This window comes from Sparus aurata, chromosome 17 (assembly GCF_900880675.1).
Source record: "Sparus aurata chromosome 17, fSpaAur1.1, whole genome shotgun sequence".
NCBI classification, from domain to species: domain Eukaryota; kingdom Metazoa; phylum Chordata; class Actinopteri; order Spariformes; family Sparidae; genus Sparus; species Sparus aurata.
The window spans coordinates 23,334,123-23,359,939 of NC_044203.1; the positions used below are offsets into that span (position 1 = coordinate 23,334,123).

Consider the following 25,817-nt stretch of genomic DNA (forward strand, 5'->3'; position numbering starts at 1 on the left):
TCATGAAACAGTTCAGTAAGAGGTTCACATTTTTAAGTTTTTATTTCCCCTTGTTTATACATTATCCCTTGAAAACCATTCTTTAAACAATACAGGTTTTAAACCAACATTTAAACAGACTAAACAAATGGACTAGTTGGATCTCGACTGCATGATGGACTGTCATTAGTAGAAAATGGGGTAAATTAACAGATACACAAACAAATGGAGTTATTTACTGAAGAGAGGCCTTGATTTTTCATGCTAAGCTACATTAACTGTCATTAAACAAGGTAAAAGAATGACAAGACAGCTAAAAATTCATAGACAGTGGAAAATAATGACACATTACAGGACATTGTTCCATACAGATTGGCATATATTAACAAGTAAAATTATACAAAATACTTTTTTAGCAATTAAGACGTTTGGGAAAATATTTTTGATTTATTTGTTATGAAGATCTTAGAGAAGGTATAACCTAGATGCATTCTGTCCCAAACAAATTATAGCTAAGTTAATATATATTAATCGCAGAAAAGCAAATAAATAAATTGATCAATAAATAAGTAAATAAATAACCAAATAAATAGAATATTGCATGGAAACTGGCTTTACATAAATAAAACGATGTAATAAATATATAAATTAATTGTAACAAAAGAAACCCTTTTAGAACTGAAAGTATAAAGAAGCATAGCTTGTTTCATTTTTCGTGCAGTCTAAGAATACATCTAAAAGTAAACAGCTCTAAAATGATATTGTATACACTTGTATTATGATATTTGTACAAATGCAAATGGTTATTCTCAAATACAGGTCGAGCGATTTCTGTCCCAAACTGCTGTCTACAAGAACAACTGACTGACTGCAATGAAAATCATCTTTAATAAAGAGAGGGCTGGAATCCAAGCGTTTACATAGACGGATGAATGACTAAAGAAAGTGCATTTCCCTGCACATCTGGGGAATAGTAATACAACAAAATGAAGCAGAAAAAGAGAAGGTAAGCTGGTACACAGCAAGACTCCCACTGCATAGCTGTCAAATCTGTTTCAGATTTTACAAAGCTCCAGGCTCCTCTTCTCCTAACATACGCTGCCTTTTCCAAAGACTTTTGTAGCCGAGGGGCTATGAATAAACTCTGTAAATAGTGGCAGGCAGGAGCACAACAACCCCGTCATACAAAATCCTGTCGCTGGTAAAACCTGGAATGTGTCCAGCTTTTTGAACGGGAGTCTCATTCTTTCAGTTGCCTATTCAATAAAAAAATAGCCTCTGGGTGAATGGCTGGTTGTTGGGTTTTATTCACTGGCCAGTCCAAGAGGGTTCAGCTCTAAAGGTTCCCACAACCACGTGTAACATCACACCAAGTGGGGGTCGTTGGCAGGGCTGACAGTGAAGCGTGATGATGTCACTGGATTGGCCCCCACAGGTGACCTGGGTTTGATTGAGAAATCCTCTTTTCTTTTTGATTCCTTGCTCTTTGGCCCTGATTGGAAGAAAAAACACAATCAAGCACTGTGTGAAGACCCAGTCACACGAGATGTGCTCCCCTAAACTATAATTTTACCTCCATTTTTATCATTAGCTGATGTTTATAGCAGGTCAGAACAAACTCACCTGGATTCACTGGGGAGACCAAAACTTAAGCTATAACTTCAAATAAACTATCCAATATAAAATCCATTCTTAAATCTTATAACTCCAAGTAATACTGTGGATTCAAGGGTTTTGTTGTCTCATCTCTTTGTCAGTCATCTCAGTGTGTTTGGCTCATGTCAATTAATGATTTGGTACTCAGTTCATAGGAAGCTAAAAAGCATTAATGCATTATTTTTCTCCATGTAACGTTGGTTATTTGTTGCGTTACCTATGAATGCCTAATGAGTTGGATTCCTTTCAGGCTGTGGGTAAAAAAAGCACAGGGACAACCTCTCTTCTATAACTTCACCACCTTAATGTCTGCTACTTGTGTAGGACAACTGTGTTCCCCACACACAGTCACAAATATCCAGATGTTAGAAGCATCAAAAATGGGATCACAGATGGATGACTGAACAGGCCTACTGGGTACAGGCTCAGCAACCCGAGGACTCAGGGGGCCCCTACAGGCTATAGCCCAAGTGACTTTTCACATTTCTTGTTTAAAAGTCACAGAGTTCAGATAAAAGTATGTTTATTACCTCCAGGTCCTCATCAGACCCCATTTTAAGAGGATCTGCCAAATCATCCAATAAAACAAAATGTTTCTGTTTATTTTTTACTTCATATTACAGCTGCACAACATCTGCAGGCTACAGTATCATTTTATTCAATAAAATTGGTCAGGCAGTTTATATCATTATCAAATATACATCGTAAACTAAACACTGAAATGCAGGTGCAGTTTTTAAACAAACAGCAGCACCTGAGAGGTCGTATTCACCTGCAGAGAGAGTCTGGGTGCTCCTTGTAGAAGGAGAGTGGTGTTTCACTTGTCTGTGCACCAGGGCCAGTTGTCTCACAATCTGTCTAGACTGTTACACATGTGTCTTCAATAGCACTGACACGTGCAGTGAGATATCTTCACCAAACCAAATACAAGTCAGAAAATAAACTAATAATCTATATCTATTAATACAGTCACACTGAAGCAATATGAGACAGATTTTAGTTATAAATAACTCAAAGAGAGACACAGTCTGTTCTGTCAATGCTTTGAAGTTTCAACTCTAAAGGCTGCGAGAGATCATGAAAGCATCTAATTTTGGAGTTTCTTCATTTCTGTATGTGTTCACAGCCCGAAGGAAATTCTGAGCCCGAACTTTCATTATTCAGTGAAATGAGGTGATCAGTGTGCGAGATGGAGAGAGGAAGTCAAGAGAGCATGTGAAAATGTGTTGGGAAACACAGCTTAGGCTCGCATTGTTGAGCACTGGATTTATGTCCCCGCTCAGTTCCACATGTCACAATGTCAAGGGGGATAATTATAGAAGATTAATTCTGGCTGCATATTTGCAGACAAGATGGCTGAACTGAGGGTTTTCCATTTCGGCGGTCGGGGATGAGCTAGAGGCTGTCAGATTTTATTACGTCATTCTCCGACTCAAGGTGGGGACGGACTGATAATGCGTGTTTGGAAGGAAACATATTTTAGGCTTGTCACATCATCTTTATAGTCTGATAAGAGTTGGCTGCAGCAGACTAGCAGCTCTGTGATGCTACTCTGGACATGCTAACATGCTGAGGTTAGTTAAAGGTGCAATATGTAAACATCTTAGTTGAAAATATTTTTTTAAAAAATGTAACTGAAATTATCAACAGGAACTGAAGAATATGCAGTTATGACATGACGCCGTCTTTTTATTGTAGAGATAGCTACTGAAGATAGCATGCTAATCAGCTAGCCCCAGTCCATGCTCGTACAATGCTCCTGTGCAAGTGATGTAAACACCGACAGGCTGCTAGTTGCACTTCAATGGAAAATAGCATGTGAGCATGGCTAAAAATGTCCCCTCCTCATCATCATGAGTGAAAGGTGTTCCTGATCTTACCACGTAAATCCAGCTTGGTGCTCTTGACAGACACTGGGGCTGGACTGGTGGGCGCTGAACTGCCCAACTCATTTGTTGGAGTTTCCTGTTGAGATTGAACAAAAGAATGAGGCTTCCTGTTGTAACATCTAACATGACCTCTTATAAATCAGTTATTGGGAGTATGGGAAATACCTGATCAAAAAGATAGATTGTGACATCATCAAAAAAGGACACATTTCTTCCTCTATCCCTCTCCCTGTCCATCGGCTCTTTGGGTGATTTCAGCAGACTCCTCAGCCCGACACGTTTGTCCACATCTGTTTCCGTGACAACGATCACCCTCCGGGAGCTTTCGTCCTCCTGCTCATCGTCCTCCTCCTCGTCAGGGTCGCTTCCCGAGGACAGACCTCTCCGTCTGCCGATACGGTTTCCAATCGCACCGTCCCCAAATCCTCCTTTACCGGTGGGGGTGAGGGGAAGCGTCAGAGCGAGAGGAGGGAGGGCGAGGGACAGGCGAGCTAGCTTTGCTATAAAATGAGAGAAGGGAAGAGATGTTAGATAAGAGTTAAGCTCTCATCTGACTTGAAGTGGGCAACCGTCCCTACTTGTACAAACTGGGTTTGAGAAATTAGTATAAGATTTAGTGGTGTCTTGTAGTGAGGCAGCAGGTTGCAACCAACAGAACACCCCTCATCACTTCTATGGTTATTAAGGTTCCTCTCACAATTCTCAATTACAGGTGATTATAGACTAATGAAAACATAATTATGAATAATATATTATGTTTCTGAAAATAGATCCCCCTCAATACAACACACTAGACTTTAAGTTAAATTTTGACTAGAATTAGAACAAATATGTTTTTCATTACAAGGACAGCAGGTTAAATTCAATAAATTACAGTCACCTTTCATAGATTACTTGCGTCAAACCAGTATTACCACTGACACTTTACTTATTTATTAACCTCTGCAGTCAGAAAATGTGTTGAAATTTAGATGAAAGACTGACAAAATACAGGCGGACTGGTTTGTTCAGTGGTTATTGACATCCACAGTTTCCTTCTTCCTTCTAGATTGACGATATTTACTTAATTATCCACTTGTTTGTTAAGTATTTTTCTTTATTTTAATTGTTTAGTCTACAATATTAATAGTGTAAAAATGGTCTTGAGCTATTTCAACTTCTTCTATGTTCACTGTATATTATTAACACTTCTTTGCAGAGGTCTGTTTCCCCTTTGAATAGGGGATTAATTTAGTTTAAAGCTAATGTAAGCATTATTTTCTTATTAAATAACTATTAAATAGATATATATTCCAACGGTAATCACTATTAAGGAAAAGAGAAAAGACATTTTCTGGTATCCCTGTCCACTTTATCCAATCGCGACAGAAAACTCCATTAAGAGGTGGCTCTGTTGGCTCTAGAACACGCAGCGAGCTGGATGCTCCTGCTCTGGTGCCTACCAGACGCAAAGAGAGCTGCCTTGAAAAAAAAATTTGAAAGGAGTTGTGCAAGTGTGGTTATGCAGAGAGGAGGGAGGGGATGGCTAACTGCAATACGGGCAGGACGTTTAAACATTGGGTTGTGGTTAGACACTGCAGAGGGTTAGAGCTAAGGTTAGGCTCCGGTGAAGGGCTGAGGAAACACAAATCAATATGGAAACAAAAGTTGACAGAAGAATAACAGATAAAAATGCTTGAGGAGGAGTAACTGATTTGTACCCTTAAAAGACTTAGATGCGGACTTCGATGTTGTTCATGCAACATGAAGGTACCTTTCATTGCCTGGTTTGCGGTCAGCTGAGGGGTTGTGACCTCAGGTTGTTCAATCACAGTGAGCGGCTCAGATTTAGTTTCATCAGACTCGTTGTGCGGCTCAATGCTGGAGGAACTTTCATACTCCTCGTGGCTACGACAAAAAGCAAAACAATTCATTAAAACATGAATATTAAAGATTGGGGTCACAAAAATCACAAAATGGTGCTATTTGTCCACGTTTTTTAATATTCATCTGTGCAATTTCTGGTGAAACCCCCAATATAATGGAGTGTAATGTAATTTTTCTGGTGCTCACAACTTTTAGAATACCAAAATCTCCTCTTGAGATGTTGCTCTCAACGGTTTTCATTGGAATTACTTTCTACAAAAAGATAGTCTTTCTGAAAATGTGCGTTTGTGAAAAGAGGTTCTAATTTTGATTTGATGTAAATATCAAATTGTGTTGTTTTGTTCAGAGCCCTTAAAAATGAAAATCCATACAACTAGGATATTTTATGTGAATAAAAGAACAAATACATCTTTCAGGACTTTGAGGGTTCCAGAAGAAACCACTACATGTGCTCAGAGTTTCAAGTTCAGCCTTCTTTGTACCTTTCTTCCTCTTGTTGTTCTTTCACAGGGACCAGCTCAGTGCTGTTCTCTGTGATTTGTTCCCCCCATGGCCGCAGTGTCACGGTGTCTTTAACCGTCGACCCCCAAAGTACATTCGTTTTCACATTTTCACTGAGGGAGAACTGCAGCCTCTCCTCGCACACCTGAAGCAACAAAACACAAAAATAAACGAAGGTGAATGAACTCAGAAAGGCGGAATACGGAGCACATTTATTTCACAAAAGAAGACGCGCTCACCTGCATCATGAGGCCATTCTTTGTTGTCATCTTCGAGAGAGATCCCTGATCTTTGCTCTCAGATGTTTGGCCCTGGGATCTCTGCCTGTCATCCCTCTCCTCTTCAGGTGACAGTTTGTCCTGTGGGTCCAGGATCACATGTGGTGCAGACTCTACCAGCTTATCAGAGTCATCAGAGATCCCGTCCTCCTTCAAATCAATCATGCTCCCCTCAGGAGTGGAGAAGCCATATGTCTCCTCGCCTGTATTACTATCGCTGTCGCCTTTCTGATCAGGTGTTTTCTTCAAAGACTCCAGGAGTTCTAAATTTCCCAAGAAAAGGTCCTCCTCATCTCCTGATATGCAGCACAGTTGTTCAAGTTTCTCAAAATCTTCCAGGGGCTCCTCGTCCAAATCTTTCCACTCAGAAATCAATAATTCAGGGAGATTGTTGAGGGGGACTTGAGGAGAAGATGTGGTGGCAGATGATGTTTTCTGGAACAGATTATTGTCTTCATCCTGCTCCTCTGTATCCGATGTAAAGTTGCTCTCATCGGCGAGTGTTATGTGCACAGAGGGGAGGTTCAGATTGGCGGAGATTCCTATATTCTGAGTTGTAGCAGGTGGCTCTGAGACATCTGTGTTGTGAGTTGGGGAAATATACGTCTCTGTCTCGGTGCTCGCTATAAAATCCTCCAGATTAATGTGACTAATAAACTCCTCTGCCTCGATAACAGATGGCGGTGGACTAGGAAAAGAGTCGTCTAAACTCTCCAATTTATCATCTTGCACATCAAGGTCTATGCTCGGTGGGGGACTGGGAAAATCCACGGAGCTGAAATTGTCGACCTGATCTATCTCCTCCTGCTCGTCAAGGTCACTGGGATTGGACGGAAGGGACATGTCTCTGAAACCCTCCTCTACGTTTACAATGCTCACTCCCTCCTCTGTGCACTGTCTGGGATTCCATGGTCTCGTCTCGGCCTCCGAATCTACGGCTGATTCAACATTTTCCAGGTCTGAAAAGTTCACATGAGGAGCTTCGGTGATGCAAATAGTAACACTGGAGCTTTTACTCTCTGAAGTGCCGCTGAAGTCGCTGTCTAAATTAGAGTCTGTTTCTGTGTCAAAATGCTCAGCTGCTGTCTGCTCCTCTTTTTCGATCTTGCAGAGGTGATTCTGAGGCCATCTGTTAAAATTTTGATTCTCCTCCGTCTCTCTGGAGTCTAGCAGACCCGCCCTGTCCCTGACTGTCTCTGTGCATGACGAAATCTCTCCTTTCTCCAATGTCTCCTGCGCTGGGGTTTCTAAATTCTCTACTTCAATATCTGAGACATCTCTTTTCAGCTCTTTTCTAAAGGCGCAAAATTCTCTGAGGTTTTCAATATTTTCCTCTTGTTGTACATCCACCACTTGGACTGTCTGCTGCTCTTCAGAGTCCCACTTTTCCTTCACGGTAACTCCTTCTGTTTCATCGTTCCAGATTTCCTCGCAGCCCTCCAGGATGGCAGGGTGAGGCTCACTTCCTGCAAGTTCATCGTTTTCCTCAGTCTCCCAAAACTCCTGACCCACGACGAGCCTCTCGCCGACCTCCCAGGCTTTATTACTGAACCCAGAGAAAAATTCAGATCTCAGGTCTGAGTCCTGGCATCTTCTCTCTGGCGAGGCCCACTGGTCATTTTCATCAGGCCACAAGCGTAAATCCCCCGACTGAGAAAAACGGTTGCAGTCAAACTCTCCTCTAACAGATTCTGTACTTTCTTCATCCTCCTCCAGGGCAATCCATAACTCTTTAGTCTTCACGTCCAGGCCCTCGCAGGAGTCCTTATCCACATTATTCGAGTTCATTTGGTTTGCTCCTCCTCTTAGAGGCGACTTTTCCTTCATGGCGTTACTCAGCTCTGAGGCAGCCAGCTGTTTCTCCGTCTCTGTTGGGACCTTCTTGTCCTCGCAGTGCAGGTTTCTCAAACCCAGCTCATTGTGGTCCAGTCCAGGGCTCTCTTCAGGCTCTGCAGCCCAAGAGGGGCTCACTTTATCAAAGACAGGCTTCCCATCATCACTTGGCTCGACTACTGACAGGGTTTCATCACTTAGTGTGGCATCAGCGGTTAGAACGCCATAAAGTTTAGATAATCTTGACTCTCTGTTGTCAACTTGTGTCAGTGTTACAGATTCCACAGTATCATTTCCACATTTGAGGGAGTTCAGTGCCGAGAGATCAATATCCATCTCTGTAGCCCTTGTGTATTCATTGTTGCTGGGCTTTAACACGCAGTCCTTTGACTGGCTGCCAGATACAGACTCGATCAAAATATTTGTCTCAGCGATACCCTTGGAATGTAGATTTAAATCATTCTCTGCAGAATCCTGGTATATGCAATCTGTTATCTGAGAGACGATGCCATCTGTGAAGTGGTTGTCTATCGGATACCCAGTGTTGTGTGGGAGCCCTTTCAGTGGCTCGTCATCTAAGTCTGAAAACAATTTATCAATTAAGTCGACGCAGTCCTTGGCCTGGGGATCGTCACACAGCAGTGTTGACTTTTTGCTCTCGTTTGAGAAAATGCCAGAATCGTCTCTCTGTGTTAACTCCAGCCCTTTGTTTAGAATATCTTTGTCATCACCTAAATAAGAGTTTTCTGGAGCAATTTGATATAAAGTTTCCTCAGTCCTTTGTCCACCTTCACCTTTGTTGTCTAAAATATGTGTGCTCTTTCTAAAGGGGCTCATCTCTCCCTCCTCCTCAGTTTTTTCCTCTATCCCTGTCAGCGTTCCCCGATCCCCTCCGCCTCCTCGACCGCTGCTTGGCCTGGAGGCGATGAGTCCATCACTGCTCCTCCTGTTCATCCCGTCCCCCTCCCAGTCACTGTCTGAGAAATAGGCAGAGTCTCGATGCGGTGTTTCATTACCCAAAGCTCTCCATCCGCCGTTTCCCACTCCTCCCCCTCCTCCTCCACTGCTCGTCCATGAGTCACTAGGCGTGAGGCAGTCGGCTGAGTTGGATGTCATGGGTGACAAGACCGAGTCGGTGGGGGTGACGAGGGAGACATCAGAGGATGGGTCCCAGTCTGGAGTGGTTGGTGTGCAGGCAGGACTTGGCACCTTTTGGCTAATGTGACACTGCTTTTCTTGAACTAAACTTTCTCTCGTCGTCTTTGCAACTCTTTCATTGTGATTTGGAGAACCTACATTTTTCTCCAAATCATCATCTGCTGTGATGCATTCAGAGTCAAATGCAGAAACACGCTCATATGACGTAGTATCAGACTCGCCACACATTTGATCTCCTCTCTCGGGGCTGCTGGCCTGCACATCTTCTTTCATCACCTCACCATTACCTATAACAGCAGCTTTCTGCGTATCTGTTTCATTTGTAGCTTGTGATTTGTTCTCACACGGTAGCACAGTGTTGGTTTCTTTAATGACCTCAGTGGACTCAGGAGGAGGCTGCTCTAAGAGATCTGTGTGCTCTCCTCTGGCAGGTAAGGCCGGACCATCTGAACACTCCTCCGCTTCTTTCTCACATGCAAGTGTTTGGTTGTGCAGAAGACCGTTTTTGGGCATGATTTCTGAAAACACAAACTCATCAGATTGGCAGTGGTCACTGTCGCTTCCTTGGCTGTCCTGTTTAATAGGTTGTCTATTCGATCCTATATGAAGGATCGGGATCTCAGGTCTTATAGAAATCTTTATCTCGCTCTTTTTCGCACGCTTGGTCACTTGGGCGTAGATGGCCTCGGTTTGTGTATCATCTTTGCACTTTGCTCGCATGGAGCTTTCTGACTGAAACCTGATGGTCTGAGCGGAGTTTGGGTCAATGCATATGGACTCATATTCAGGAGACAGCGGTGTAGGCGAGCAAGATGAGTCTACTTCCTTTTTGTTGTTGGCAGCGTTTTGTCTTGATATGATTTCAGTCAGGAAGGTCTCCGCTGATTGGATCTCCTTCAGGAACTCTTCTCTGGTCATTTCCGTTCTCCGAGGCTCCTTCTCAGTCTGCTGCAGGTCAGACTCTTGCTTTCCGAGGGTGATCTCGGAGAGGAGAGAGCGTGATCTCCGTATGCCCTTTGAATATGCCTCCTCAGCCTCGGTGTATGAGGGAAGGCCTGGAGCGCAGACGTAGGGTCGCAATCTGGATCCTGCAGGGTAGAGGTATTTCACTGGATCACTTTCTGATCCTCCCTCCAGATCTGTGTCCATCCTTCCTGTGTCGATTTCTGTGAGGAAAAGGTCCCTCTGGAATGATTCTTTAGTGACTGTACTGTCCTCCTCAGCTCCTGTCCTGTTGCTACGTTTCTCAGGCACCCATGACTGTCCCGCTGACCCCAGCTCTGTGATCAGTGACCGGGAGCGACGCATCCCTCTGTTGGGCAGCACAAAGTTCCCCCATCTCTCTCCATCTCGTTTCTCCTCCTTCTCCTCCTCCCATGCCGCCTCTGACTTCGACTCATTAGACTCTGCCACACTAGATATCTCTGTCAGAAACAGATGCATGGGGGATTTCTTGGCAGCTGCCACACGTTCTGCCTGAAGTTCAGCGTCTTCCTTCCAAATAGTAGGAAGGATGGTGTCAAGACGTGACTGAGTCCTTTTCATCCCCCTAGAGAAAAGCTCTGCACAGGCCGGGTCGGCATCCTCAGATAGGCTGGAATGAGTGACAGTAGTCCCACCGCTGGGTCTCTCAGGGGACATGAAGGGAGAGTCATCCTCATCTGAGTAGGTGGGACTGGATGAAGACTGTCGATCAATTTGGTGGTTTGTGGGCTGAGGTCGGGGTAAGTTGCGATAAATAGGACGCAATGGGTTTTCCCGGCGAACAGGGGAGTCAAAGTCTTTTGCACGAGAATGAGAAGTCTCCTTGGAGTTGTGCAACGATGAGTGCCTGGTTCCACCGTCTCTGTCGGAGTCACAGGTTAGTGGGTCTCTGTTGGATCTCTGCATCTGTGGCTTACTGTATCGTGAGTAAGTGTCAATTGTGTTGTAGCTTCTTAGTGGTTTGGAGTGAGGAGGGAGAGGTGGAGGGCACATTTGAGGAGGCTGGGGGTAAATTGGATGGCTTGATGGGGGGAGGGAGGGGGACAGAGATGGAGAAGGGGGTAGAGTCTGTCGGGCCCGATGCAGCCCCAGGTGATCAAAGGTAGAAGGCGGGCAGCTGCTCATGTGATGGGGGTCTGTTTCGATTTTTCCAGCGATGGTGTAGTGAGGCAGTCCTCTATACCCAAGCGGAGGGGCTGGGAGGGGACGCGAGTGAAGGTGGTTGGCGGATGACATGGACATGGAGCGAGGCTTGGGAGGAAGGACCGGGGCTTGAGAACTTGATTTTTTATCCACCTCACTGCTCTTTTTCCTCTCGTCTTCATCGTCATCCCCTAAATCAATGACCGAGAAGTCAGTAACTCTGCTCGAAGTGTCTTTGAACTCAGCAACACCCATGTTGGGCACCTGGATTTGAACCTCGCTTGATCTGATGGTCTGCAGGCCCTTCCCACACTTTTCAGAAGAGCAATAAGGGACTCGCTCTTTTCCGAGCATGCCGCTGCGAATTTCCACCAGTTCCATGTCACCAGGGCAAACCGAGTCAGAACGGAAAGAGGCGTGGGTCTTTCCTTTAAGAGTTGGCGACTTGTCCTGGGGAGTGTGCTCCTCCAATCTGATGTAGTACTCGCTGGCGAGGGACGGACTCCGTGCGCTTATCACTGGCACCACTGTGGGAGTGTCCAACGACTGTCTGTGGTTATTGTTCACAGTCGGGATTGGCTGAGGAGGGGGAAGAGGTTTGTAGCCTCGTCTGGCGTGAGCCTTCTCCCAGAAATACTCAAAGTTCAACCCTTTGCTAGTCTCAGTGACAGTCAGGATGTCATCCAGTTCAGACGAGGATGGGGTGATACAGTTCCCAACAGGGTCCAGCAGGGGGTAGGAGTTGTCTCTGTCCTCCCTGCCATAGTCTCTCTCCCTTTGCCGCTCGTTTGCTGCAACCTGGAAGGCAGGTGGACGCAGTAAGTCCCAGCGTCTTTCAAACGACTCCTCGCTCTCCCCTCTCCTTCCTCTGCCATCCTCATATTCTTCATCCTCTTCATCTTCTTCCCCGACACTTCCTCTCGCTATCCCTCGTTCAGCGGCCAGGAGGGAGGAGAGGAGGAGGAATATCTCCGCTACAGAAGGGCGTTGAGATGGAGGTAGCCAGCAGGACTGCATGATCTCATACCTGTAGGCAGGAGAGACGAAGAGAGGCGGTAAGTTTGGAGAGACACAATTAGGACATTATTACTTCTCATCAGCATAATCAGTCATGGATGGGTACTGACCAGTAGTCAGCATGGGAGAGTTTGAGTCTGGGCTGGGCCAGGGTGATCTGTCTCTCCCTAATCACGAAGGTCAGCACCTCTTCGTCGCTCAGGTGTCTGTGGGGCTGAGAGCCAAACTCAAACAGCTCCCATATAACTACCCCCAAGGACCTGGGGGAAAGGAAAGAAGCAGACATGGTGAGAGACAAATCTTCACAGCGCTCTTAGTTTGTGTTATGTAATGCTTTTACAGCAACATCTTGTTTCATACAGAGCTCTTCCAAGCACATGACTAAGAGGCATAATAAGAAAAACCGGTGAAAAGAAAATGTCTGGTGGTTGTTTTTATATTTGTCATAGAAAAACATTGTCTGGAAAAGGAATGTCATGATAAATATCTTTCTTAAATCTTAAGACATCATGTCATCTGTGTTGTATGTGTAGTTGTTTGTGTTTAGTTCCTAGAATGTTTTCTTGTTGGTTCATGCAACATCAGGTTGTAGCTTGTACTACTATCAGAGCCTGAGGGTTCAGTCCAGCTTGTTCTATTACCACCTCTAATATTACTGCTGACAATCTGATGGAGGTCACGCTGACAGCGTTTACTATTTGTGGCACAGCTGCCTTTGTGTCTTTTGGTCCACTCCAATTCTATTTAAGATTCAAAAGAGTTAAAGACTTTAAACTGAGACTAAAAAGAAGACAGGTTTAGTAATGTATTTAGACCAAAGATTACTGAATAGAGTCCTTGACAACTTTATAAGGTACATCTATACAAACTAATGCAATCCAGAACAAGCAGTTTCTGTTAATTTCATTTGATACCTTCACATTTGTAGAATTTTGGGGGGCAAAACATAAGAAACAGAGTTGATATAATGTAATCCAGTTCAAAATCACCTCAAACTACAACCTCAGTAATTAACATATAGTTAACGTTCTATTACATGCTTATTTTCAAGTTCATGTGGATATGTGGATTTTGTGTGTACTAGAAAAATAAGTTTTTTCAGGTGAACTGTCCCTTTAAAGCAACATCATGTAGAAATGATCGTTCTGTGTGATCTGTTCTGTTCTTCAGCATCTCCATTATCAATATAGTTTAGAGTTGATATGCCTACTTTCTTACTTTACTGCTGTTAAACATATTGTGTGCCGCAATCAAATTTCTTACTTTTGACAACAGAAAACAGATGTTTGAAAAGGAAATACAACCCCAGATCAAAGAAATGCCGATTTGCACGGAACACTGCGTTTGGCAAAATGTAATAAGTAATATATGAAGGAATCTTTACTTCATAAACAACAGACATGATTGATTCACATGAGATTAAGAACATAGAGGACCTCCGTAATTATTACAAATTCCTGGGCAAGTAGGGCTTTAGACATACATCAGAAAAACAAGCATGACCCACATGAACTGGCCATAAACCAGCCAGACTTGTTGATGTTAACTTTTCAGCAGCCCTGTATATAAACATCTGTGGAGGCTTTAAAACATACCACACATTGCTGGTCTTAGTTTGGTCAGTAACGATGAGAGATCCTCTGTACTCCTCCAGCAGTTCAGGAGCAATCCAGCGTAGTGGGATCCACAGCTTGTCTGGAGTTAGGTAATAGTCCTCCTTCACAAAGGAAGAAACTTATGTCATTATTTATATATTTTTCATCTAAATACAGTGAAAACAAAGGCTTTATGGTTCCTGAAGTTAAAAATAAATGATACAAAAATTCAGGTAAATAATGCACTCACTCATGTACCCACGTACCTTATAATGGTTGTGTGAAAGGCCATAGTCGCCTATCCTGACAGTGAGGTCTGAGGTCAGCAGGCAGTTTCTCAAAGCCAGATCACTGCAGAGAGCAGAACACATCCTCGGAAAATCAGTCAGATTGAACAGAGAGACACACTCGTTCTTCCTGAGAGATACAATCTTGTTTACAGACTCGGGACCTCTTTATGACCGACCTGTGGATGTAGTTATTTTCGTGGAGATGCAACAGACCGGAGGTGATCTCAAAAGCCATTCTCTGAAGAGTCAAGAGGTCCCGGGTCGGCAGGTCAGGGGTCATCCCGTCTGCCTTGCGCTGGGCTCTCAGATACCTCTTCAGATCACCCTGTTCATACATCGCAACAATAATACAAGCAGTGAATTGCATGCAGACTTTAAGTCAAAGATTGGTTAATGCCAGTTCAGCTGTCAGTACACGAGCCAAGCGTTTGTACAATTCTCCCAAAACAGAGATAAAGCTTGCAAGCAGCAGCGTAGAAACGGAGAGATATTTGTGACTGCTGCAGTAAATATGTCCCTTTTTAGGTGTTTTCCATCACAGAGTCTCAAAAGCAGCAGGGGGAATTGCTAATGAGCTGCCAGCCTTTGTATTAGTCATTTGTGCTTCGGGAAGGGCAAGGAAATAAAATGAGGAGCATATAAAAGGATGAAAAATATCCGCAAGGAAAGGACAATGGGAGACTTTATCAAACCGTCTATAAGGACTGCAATGTTGTTTGGCTTCTCTCGCTGCGCTGCTGTAATTGATCTGCTTATGTCTTTGTTTGGCCTGAGAGTCCACTCATATGATTTTCTTAATCAGTCAGTGATTAAACCAGCTAAGGGAAGGAAAACAAACAGATTGTAGCGATGCAAAACAGATTTTGGTGACCCCGGAGTTCGAATAATTTATCATTTCTGCAGCAAATAATCTGCAAGAGATGACATTAAATCAAAGAGGAAATTAAGTAAAAAGCCTTGTGAAAATAAAATATCATCTGACACCTGACAAGTGAAAAAGTGTTGCAGAGGTGAAACATAATAGCTTTCATGCTTATTAACAGTGTTTGTCAGTAAACTAGCACTTTGAGTTTTTAGAGCAAAGTGAGACAACCAGCACGGCTCCAAAGATGCTGAATCATTTGTGCACAAATTGTAGATGTCAGAATAGTAAACAACAAAAATTTTAATTATGTTCATTTAAAATTACACAATACAGTGTCTAATAACGATGTGGAGTCTTTCTAAGAATGTTTTTTTGTCTCTCAGCCTATATGTTCGACTTCATTTTTGTCCCATTTTCAAATACAGGGGTGTGATGTAATGAAGTGTGAATGCTTTAAGGCATCTGTACTATACTTGAGTATTCATTTTTCTGACAGCAGTTCACTTTTACTCCCTACATTTTGACACAAATATCTATACTTTCTACTCCTTAGATTTTCAAAACAGGCTTGTTACTTTAGTTTTAATGCATTTGACAGGAATCATCGATTATTATCATCTTGTGTCATTGCATGTTGCCTTCCCAACGTCAGTGCATATCACACACGCTGGATGTTACAAGATGGAAAGAGACATAAAGGGAGACATGAACAGCGTGTTAGTGTCTCGTATCTGCAGAGACCCTGCCGCCCTCTGCCTCTGTCTGATTTTCTTTTTTTCCTCAGTTTGTTACTGCTCTGGACGCTTTACCAACCTAAAATGACGGTATTTGACATCCTGAGCATGAGATTCACAATCAAATACCGTTCTACCTTTTTTTCTACCCTTTAGTCTTTGTATTATATGACATGAGGTTCATTAAGCTTTTGGACAGAAATGACCAGTAGAGAATTCCTCCGGAGGGGTACTTTTTACCTTTATACTTTGAGAACATTTCAGAACCTGTTCTAACTTACTTTTACTTGAGTATAGACGTTGAATCAGTACTGAATTAGTATCTGTACTTCTACTAGAGAAATACAGTGTGTACTTTGCCACCTCTGCTCAAATGGCAGTATGTACTCACCAGCTGACAGAACTCCATAACCAGGAGGAAGGGGATGCTCTCACTGCACTGCCCCAAACACTGAAGGACGTTGGGATGTTTAAGACTCCTGAGGGGAGAGAGAGAAACCAAAGATCCACACTCAGACGGATATCTAGATAGATATATAGTAATGAGCCATCTTTGCACCACACACACAAAGGTAGAGTGGGAAAAACAGAGTAGGCACTTGTGTGAGGCACGGCAGCAAAGCCAAATTAAGTGTGAATGAAAGTCGAAAAATGGTAATAAAAAGAGTATGGGTGTTTTGTGTGTTCTGCTTGTTGTTGGGGAGATGTGTTTGCATCAGACACAAACTGGGACACGAGCGAGGAGAAGAGGAGTGGACAAGGGGAGAGTGTGTGTCTCAGCAACAGCTGAAGAAACAGGAGATGTGTGTATATGAACAGCATATGAATGTGTGTGAAAATGACCCCTTGTGGCTGTATATTAATCTGTGTGTGTGTGTGTGAAGGGAGTGTGCTGGTGGTTGTGTGTTTTGCCCAGAGATAGGAATAGAGGGAAAGAACAGACAGCCCTGTCCTTGGATGCTTCCTCTGTGAGTGTGTGCGTATAAGTGTGTGTGTGTGTGTGTGTGTGTGTATGTGTGTTAGAGAGGACAGCCAAAATGCTCCTCAGATTCTGAGTCAAACGCACTAAATAGGTCGGCTCAGTTCTCATCATGAAGAACAAGTTTCATTAGCATCTATCTGCAGTAACATTATACATCTAAACACACAACAAACATTTTGTAGTTTGTGTCGTTTGTTGTCGAGTCTGTCCTGACAGCAAACAGGTTCGATTCAAGCTATTGTTCCTCCTTTTATCACCGAATAAAAAATATATTATGTCGTTTTTTTTAAAGAAGACCTTACAGACTTAATCTTGCAAACAAATGCTAATACAGCCTTACTGGGTCTGTTATGTAAAGTAGCATATAATGGCTAATGTTAGCTAATGTAAGCAAACACAGAATGATTTGAATACCCTTTCTCTATCTGTGTTACTATTGTGCAAAAATTACTATTATCGCATAACTGTAACCTGTAGCTACTGTTAAGCAAAGTCACACAGTCTTGCGTTGAAGTAACAGTTCACCCCAAAATAAAAAACACACATTTGTACTTTTACCTGTGGTGCTATTTGTCCTAGGGTTTTGGAAATATAATGGAACTAGATGGCACATTGCTTGTGTTGCTCAAAAGTGCTAAACAAATCAATTTGAAAGACTTAACAGCGATGTGTCTCTCTCCAGAAATTGTGAACCAGTTACTCAAGACCTTGTTATGAGCAGTTCCACGTAGAAACAAATTTCTTTCTACCAAACTACAACCGCAAAACGTATCCCCGCACAGAAGGAAAATTGACACCACAGGATGTAAGCGTTAGTTCCTGCAATTAACTGCGCAGAGCAGGGTCTGTGGATTATTTTGAGTAACCACTTTATGATTTCTAGGAAGAGACATCACTGCTGAGTTTATCAAATACTTTTCTTTGGTGCTTTGAGCACCACAAGCTGAGTGTCATCTAGTTCCATTGTATTCAAGAGAAGGTAGACATCTCAGCAGCCTATATCTCGAACTTGGCGACTCACACCAAAACAGTTATGATGTACACAGAGCACTGCAGGTAAGACAAAACAATACTGTATTTTGGAGTTTCAGGTGAACTGCTCCTTTAAAGCAACGTTATGTAGAATTTGGCATTCTGTGTGATTTGGCATCTACTGCAGTGCAACACCACTGATGTAAATACAAATCCCAGGTATGTGACAGTTTGTCAGGCATATTGTTACGTAAAAACGTGTAAAAAAAAAAAGTAAACATGTATGAAACGCTGTAATGCTACCCTCACTGGAGTTACATAGAGCAGAAACAAGTGATATGGAGGCAGAGTGGCTGAGACAGATGGACACCATTTACCCTATAACAAGACACTGTACCATCACAATTATTTGTAGCTGTTATTCTAAGGTAACATAATGTTGCTTCAGGTCCCTAATAGGATAACCCAGTTCCAGCAGTTTCTCCTACCTGTACGGCTCAGACTCGGCCAAGAACTTCCTCTGCTCCAGAGGGCTGGCACTGACGCGCAGCTCCTTCACGACAGCCTGAGAGGAGCTGCAGTCACACAGCACTTCAGCCAGGATCACCTAGGAGAGATCGATAGTTGATAATATGGATGAGTGCCCGGGAGAAGGAGTCCGGCAGTAAAGCAGCTATTTTGAGTTAAGACTCCTAATCTGGTTGGTAGCCAGTATTAAATATAACAGAACATCATGCTGTTAGAGAGAAAATCTCTGCTGTGAGTCATGTTTTTACATGAAAACACAATAATGTCTGAATTATAGGGGCAAATGTTTACCTTTCCGAACCAGCCATTTCCTATCTCCTGAAGGTAGTTTAAAGTGTGCCTTTTGAAGCACTGAGACTTGGAATCTATGAAAAAGACGAGAAATAAAAAAAGATCAGGGTCACACAGACATCCACACTTGATGTTCTTTTATAACATTATATTTCACAACAAAAGACAGAAATCACTTTTAGAACACTCAGGAGAATTACAGTGCTGCTCACAGGCACAGTTAAGTACAAACTACTGCCACTAAGATACCCTCCAGAAGTGTCTCAAGACATAAACAGATATTGTGCTTTGAATAATATTATCTATCTGTCTTTTTTGTTTTGTTTTGTTTTTTTTACAATCTATGTGTCTGCAGATCTTGTTCATTTCAAATGAGACACAAAATATCTCCCACTCTGTTTAAAAGTACATTAAGGTGTGAAAGGTTCCCTGATCCATATCACACTAAGTTGTATTTTGTGCCACAACTGGCTTTCAAAGTAGTTGTGATGTCACAAAATCATGCTCTGAATAGAGCGCCACAGGAATGAGTCCTAAAAAGTAGTTATATGCATTGTATCATCACTTCCTCACCGCTTAGATACAGCAAACAGCTGTCAACTTACTGTTTAAACTCTGAGTGATAAAATGCAAAACTACTTCTTTTTGGCAGCCATGTTGCTCCCATGTTCCGCCATGATGCATATGAACACACCAAAGTTCCCAACTCAGGAAATGGGAGCATCCGAGGAGCAAGTGAATGCAGCATTAGATGCTTAGTGATGGTGACGGTGAAGCCTATTGCATTAGCTTTTTACCTCAGGCAAATTAATTTACGCTTCAACAATCACAAAAGTGGTGTTCATCTTTAAAGATTATCTTCCTGAACAAAACATGTAAGTATCATAAACGTGTGTTCTTCTGCAATAATCCTTAATCCAGTTAAAAAATCCCATAGGCTTTTTGCAGAGGGAACCAGGGCGATGCCATCTTCTGTGTTTGCCTACAGAAATACATCATCCCTGCAGTACTCTATCACAGAGAAATGTTCGGCAGATGAATCTGAAAACAGACTTATAGTGTCAAACTGCATGCAAACATCATTCTACACAGTGAGGCTCAAACATCCGAACAAAGGAGGCAACACAGTAACTCAGTCGGTAGAGCATGTGACCTCTCATCTACCTCTCGTCAACCCTGGTTCCTTTCACAAAAATTAAATGCATTACACTATCCCCTTCCTGAGACAGAAATTCATACACTCCACCCTAACGTGTGCAGATACCATCCCTGTCTCTGGTCATAAGTCCAACTTGTCCGGCTCATGCCGAGCACTGATGCAGAATTTTCTCAGATCATAGTTTCCACTTCACTGAAGTTCAGCAGCCGGTCATACACTCAGTTTGAGACCTTTAATGGATCCACATCAGTGACTCAGGCAACAGGCCCTGAGGGAGTTGAGTGCAGGACAGCACTTCAGCTCCGTTGTGAGCGGATTTGAACCTTGAGGTAGAGTCAGGGAAAAAGGAGAGTAGTTAGTTAGTTACCTGCTCCATCCTGCAGGGCGGGGCAGTTGGGCCTGTCTCTGACTGGCAAGGTGTAGACCTCAGGGAGGGAGGGACATGATGACAGGCTGTCCTCCTGGATAGGACTGGAGCCTCCAGAGCACTCCTCCCCGTCTGCATTGTCGAACTCCTGGATGAGCCACAGCAGCACAGAAAAACACTGGTGTAATTAAAAATATAAAATAGTCCCTCGCTTAATGATACGGTTGGATTTAACAGTGACTATCAAGGGCAGACAATGAAAAAGCAGCCGTTCTGAACTAATGACTCTCTGTCTGCCAGCTCTACAACAACACTATCAGGTCAAACGACGGAGGCTTAGTCAAAATAAGACTGAGAGATGATTATTGACGATTTCTACTTCATTAAATTGGAGTTATTGACCCCTGTTTCCATTTCCATACAGTTCGTCAAGTCAAACTTAAATACAAAAAACATGCTTGCATGCAAAAATAGGTGTGAAAAAACAAAGAAAAAGCAGAGGGAGGTGAATAATTCTCTTACATGTTTAAGACTTACATTGAACCCCACTCCTCCTCTCTTACAGCACAGGCAGGTCAGGAGCAGCAGAACAAAAGAGACGAGCCCCGAGCAAGAGATGAGGATGACGACGTAGGGTGGAGGAGAGAGGGAAGCAGCCCTGGACTGAGAAACTGAGAGGGAGAGAATACAAGGAAATTATTTAATACAAGAATTCAGGGGTATTTTGTGTTTCTATAAGGGGAGGAGGGGGCACACTGTTAGGTTTGAGTCAGTGAGAAGGAAAAGAGACTTCACTGAATCAGAGAAGTGTAAAATGTTGTTACAGGTGTTTTGCTTAGAGGGAAACCATTGGAGCGTTTTTTCTTTAGCGGCAGGTTTGGGACACAGTGGAGAACCCCAATGGACAGCTTGCATCAGGGATTTGAGAAGGGGGGAAAAAAGCAGGTAAAGAAAAGTTGAAGATAAAAAAAACGATTGTCTGAACCAGTAAAAGAAAAAAGAGACTGGAATTAAAGTTTGAAAGTGGGATAATATACCATTCCAGTAAGGACAAAAGCATGGGAGAAAAGGGGAAATATCAGAAATGGCATTCCACTCAGGAAACACAGTTAAGAAGCAGGGGAGGGGTGGCTGGTTGTCATTTAGGTCAAAAAGGAGCGCTAACTGGGAAGGGTTGGAGACTGGAAAAGAATTACTCAAATCAGGAAGGTTTACTACTCAGGTGAGAGAGAGGGGAGGGATTGGGACATTTTGATATTTGTACCTCAACGTAGTCGATTGTGGGAAGTGAACCATCTGTAGAAAAGAAAAGGGGCAGGGCAGGGTGGTTAAATACCCTTCAGGTATTATCTATAGGTTTCATAACCAAAATACGTCAAACATTACATGATGAGATATGAGATGACAAGAGAGAGGAACAATGACACCTTGAGACTGTCAGACGGTGTCCGACTCACACTGAACACATAGTTAAGGACTTGTGTATTAAATATAAACAATACCAGTAACCTTTATCTTTGCTAAGCCTGTGTAAACAAAGCAGCATTCTAGGTTGTGAAAATGACATTAATATGGTAGTTAGAAGAAATTTTGCCCCTTGTAAACCCTCTCCAGAAACACCTTTAAAGTATAGGTTCACCTAAAAATGAGAATTCAGTCATAATTGAGTCACACCCATGCGGATGGAAGGTCGGGTGAAGTTTGGTATTCCACAAAATATTTGCAGCATTCTCCTAAACAACTGAAGTAGAGGAGTATTAGTAGTTTTAAAAAGGTAAAAACAACAACAACAACAACAACAACAACAACAGAAATATAAAATGGCTGCATATGTGGACAGAGTAATGGAAGTGTCCAGAAGCCCAGAGATCCAAAACTGATTCGGAATTATGTTATTTTCACCCTTTTATAAGCCAAAATCTTCACTGTATCTCATAAAATGAAAGCATTAGCACACACTTCACCCAAAGTCGATGCATGAGCTAGACAGCTGGTCGACACCGTAAATAAGGTCTTTTCCAATCAATTTGGGCTCTCGGGGACTTAATCACAGCAGCAGAGCTGTGTGAAGTCATTTTATGTTTCTTTCGGTTGTTATTTATGTTTTAAAACAAGTCCCCATCTACTTCAGTTGTTTAGGAGAACGCTGTTTTGCTGTGAAGCTCCAGAAATGTTTTGTCGACTATGAAACTTGAGAGTACATAATGACTTAATTTTCATTTTTGGGTGAACTAATCCTTTAAAGCTGCATTTTATTGATATTCCAACACATGTGGAATAGTTGTTGACACTAAAAAAAATTATAATACAACTAAAATAACTAAAATAAGCGTAAGAAATAGACACAATTCTGTGAAAATAATGATATAAACCCAAGGGGGTTACATAAACAGTGATATTCAAACAGCATCAAAACATTTAAGATTCAAGTCTCTGCTGTCTTAAAATATCCCAATTTCAGTCTGAGTCCCTCGCACAAATCCTAAAAATACATTCATTCATAAGGTCATGATATTGTCAACACTGCATACATAAATTTCAAAGTATAATTAATAATTAACCGACTTAATAAATATTGTAAAAAGAGGAACACGATTCCAGTAAAAATCCTTAAAACATTATGTTTGTTGTATTTGAAAGATATGTAAGCCTCATTTTGATTGTGTTGTCTTTGTCTTACAAAAAGTTGCAACACAGGCAAGAACATGATTGCTTCACACATCCTGCGCAAAGGTAAATAAAGATGTGTTCAGCATACACAACCGGCTTCAGAGTGTATGGCTGGTGGGTGAGCCAATCTGTTGCTAATTAAACAAAACTGGCATCCCAATAAAATTTGATATAAGATGGGTTTTCGCCCGTGAAACACAGAAATACAACTAGCTGTCCATCGAAAACATGAAAACTAAAATGACCTTTCTGTGGCAGTGTGGTCCCATAAACCTTCATACAAACACACAAACATGGTGACTCCAGTCCTGATGCACAATTCCTGAGCAGTGCTATTCTTTTCATCCTTCCCTAGACAGATGTCCAGACAGACACTGCATATAAATAGGAACCTAACACGGGGCCTTTTCCACCAGACCCAGTGCCAGCAGCTCCTATCAAAACAATACCACCACAATACAATGACTGCACACATTACACAAACACAACACTGTGCCAGATCTTGTGAGGGGGGTTGGAGGAGGGGGGCATATTCACATTGAGAAAAATAAAGATGCCAGCACTGGTTAATAGGCGAAATCATCTCCTGTGCATAGCGGAGGCTATTTATAGACTAAATATCTCGCGCTGGTCGACGATTCTTAGCCACACAGAATATGCTGCTTTAAAATGCCATCGATGTGAGGCCCGAGATCGACCCCCCCCCCCCCCCCCCCCAATATTTTGTATGCAAATATGGTACCCTTCCCATCACCGAACCAGCCCCGCTGCTGTTTTCATTAAGTCTGCTGCCACGTACTGCAATAATAATTCGCATTATGTCTCAGACATACATGCTGATAACACAGCATCAGTGTGGAGAGGCCTTTTCATAACTGACTACATCCCCCCCCTCCTTCCTCCTCTCTCCTCTCTGCTCCTTTCTCCAGCATCACTGACAGGTTTTTTTTTTCAACCCCCCCCCCCCTTCATCCACCTCCTCCACCTCCTCCGACTCCGCTCACCTTCCCTCTGCGGGACTCCGAGGGCTCTCTCCGGGCTGAAGTACGACATGATCCCCGCCACCGCTACCATCGCCCAGCAGTGTGGCCGCATCGTCGCCGCGTCCGGAGCAACAACAACACCATCCGAGCGACGCCGCCGACTGTCGGTGTCGGTGTCCTCCTCTCTCCCGTCCCCCCGCCACGGTCTGTGCCGTCTCCGGGCTCACGCTGTCTCTCTCTGTCTCCCCCCACCTCTCCGCTTTTTTCTCCCAATAATAAAGAGCGTCTCCTCGCCTTCCTTGTTGTGCTCCCCCCCTCCACCACCTCCTCCTCCTGCTGCTGCCTCTCCTCCTCCTCCTCCCCCCGTTTGCTCTAATCCGCAATTAAACACGGTGTGTGTGATGCTCTATTGTGCATCCTCAGCCCGCCGCTCCTCTACATACATCCCCTCCGTCTGCGTGGAGCGCCGCTGAAAACAACCACCCGCTATTCCTCCCGTCAGATAAATAAATATATTCCTTTCTCCCCCCTCCATCTATCTCTCAGCGGTGGAGGGTAGTCTGTGTTTTTCTCCTCCGCCAGCCTACGTCAGACACACGGCGCGCATTGTCATGGTCAGCCTGATCCTCATCATCCAGCTCCGGAGAGAGAGGGAGAGAAAAAAAAATCTGTGGTAATATTCCCACCGGGAGCTGATGGTGTGTGTGTGTGCTGCTCAGGAGTGGGTTTATATTGATCTCATATTGGATTTTTAATCCCTTTAAATGATCACTTCAGTATTCATATCAGCGTATTACCGCGGCATCCTATTAAATCACAGGAATTACGTGTTAATTGGCCGCGCCTACAAAAGAAGAGCGGAGCGTCCTTCACCTCGGAAACAAAACAGACACGCGTTTTTCTTTGTGTAGTTTGTTTTCCTTTTTGTTAGTCTGTGAGGTACACCTAACCACCAGGGCCGTAGCCTGGAATTTTTGAAATACTGAGGTCATGCCCCCTCAACCTCCACCTCCACCCACCGTCCATCTAGAAGATTTTAAAGACAGATTTATACATTTCTCTGCAATGATTCTAAGGAAATAATATCAATGCCATAAGTAACACATATGGTAGATTTTGACTTAGATGTATTGAATTTAATACCTCCTTCCATTTCATCTATTTCTCACCTTTTTATTATTTATTATATTGGGTTTTTTTTGTATTGTTGTTTATTGTTAAATTGAACACAGAAATTTCCCAATTTGTAAGAATAATAAAGGAATTCTGACCTGATGCAGATTCTGATTAAACTTATTTATTTGCTTAAAAGAATGTACTGACATGGGTAACACTTTATAATAACTATCATCAATAAATGGCTGATGTATAGTTCATTAGATTTAGTTAAAGTGACTACTTTGGCGCCCTTTTGTCAAAAGCAGTACGATCTGTTGTGTAGATCTTTGCTAGTGCGTGCCAGCGGCGTGTGCAAGTGACAGAGAGACCGCAGGATGGATGAGGTGATGTATGTACAGGTGATTTTACATGTGATGATGTGATTGGACCCGAGCACAGGCATTTATCATAACTATATAGAAACAGCAGTATATTCACTGCAGTTACAGGTCGTTTACAATCATCAGAGAAATAACAAGACTGTTTCATAAACACCTCGTAGTCACTTAAATTAATGTCACTATTAAGAGACGACAAAACGGTTCATAAAACATTTATTAAGAAATTGTAAAGGTAAAAAACATCAGTTGCAACTGTAATGACCATCCAAATAATGTTTAGAAATTAACCACACAGTATTTATGACTTTACAAAGTCTTATGAACATCAATTCAAACTTTTCAATGAACACTTGCTAATAGTTCCAAAAACATCTCATTGTTTAACAGTGAAATAAATATTAACTAAAGTTAAATTAACTATACATTTGCCATTTCTTATTATATATAATAATTTATTTTAAGATAATAATAAATCAAAGACAGAGGACCTCAGTGTCCTCAGTGGTAGCTCTGGCCTTGCTAAGCACAACTAATGCAGTTAAATGTAACAACGCTGCAACACATGACTGTTATTATGT

The 25,817-nt window shown here is 42.7% G+C and overlaps 1 protein-coding gene across 3 annotated transcripts; it reads right to left on the bottom strand.

The window, feature by feature from the left end:
• Positions 1–16: 16 nt before the first annotated feature.
• On the bottom strand, positions 17–24,457 carry lmtk3 (lemur tyrosine kinase 3). 3 transcript variants are annotated; one of them, XM_030393462.1, is made up of 16 exons: positions 23,762–24,455; positions 20,625–20,758; positions 20,088–20,235; positions 18,562–18,635; positions 18,231–18,349; positions 16,180–16,267; positions 14,366–14,514; positions 14,166–14,250; positions 13,900–14,021; positions 12,415–12,564; positions 6,131–12,314; positions 5,873–6,036; positions 5,278–5,411; positions 3,690–4,024; positions 3,516–3,600; positions 17–1,471 (listed from the first exon to the last, which is right to left on the bottom strand). In XM_030393462.1, the coding sequence occupies exons 1-16, from the start codon at positions 23,850–23,852 to the stop codon at positions 1,344–1,346; spliced, it is 8,190 nt and encodes a 2,729-aa protein (XP_030249322.1). In that variant the 5' UTR covers positions 23,853–24,455; the 3' UTR covers positions 17–1,343. The 3 variants fall into 3 exon arrangements, with proteins under 3 accessions (XP_030249322.1, XP_030249321.1, XP_030249323.1); XM_030393461.1 differs by having other exon boundaries at positions 20,610–20,758; XM_030393463.1 differs by lacking the exons at positions 17–1,471; positions 3,516–3,600; positions 3,690–4,024 and adding an exon at positions 4,064–5,138 and having other exon boundaries at positions 20,610–20,758; positions 23,762–24,457.
• Positions 24,458–25,817: the final 1,360 nt, after the last annotated feature.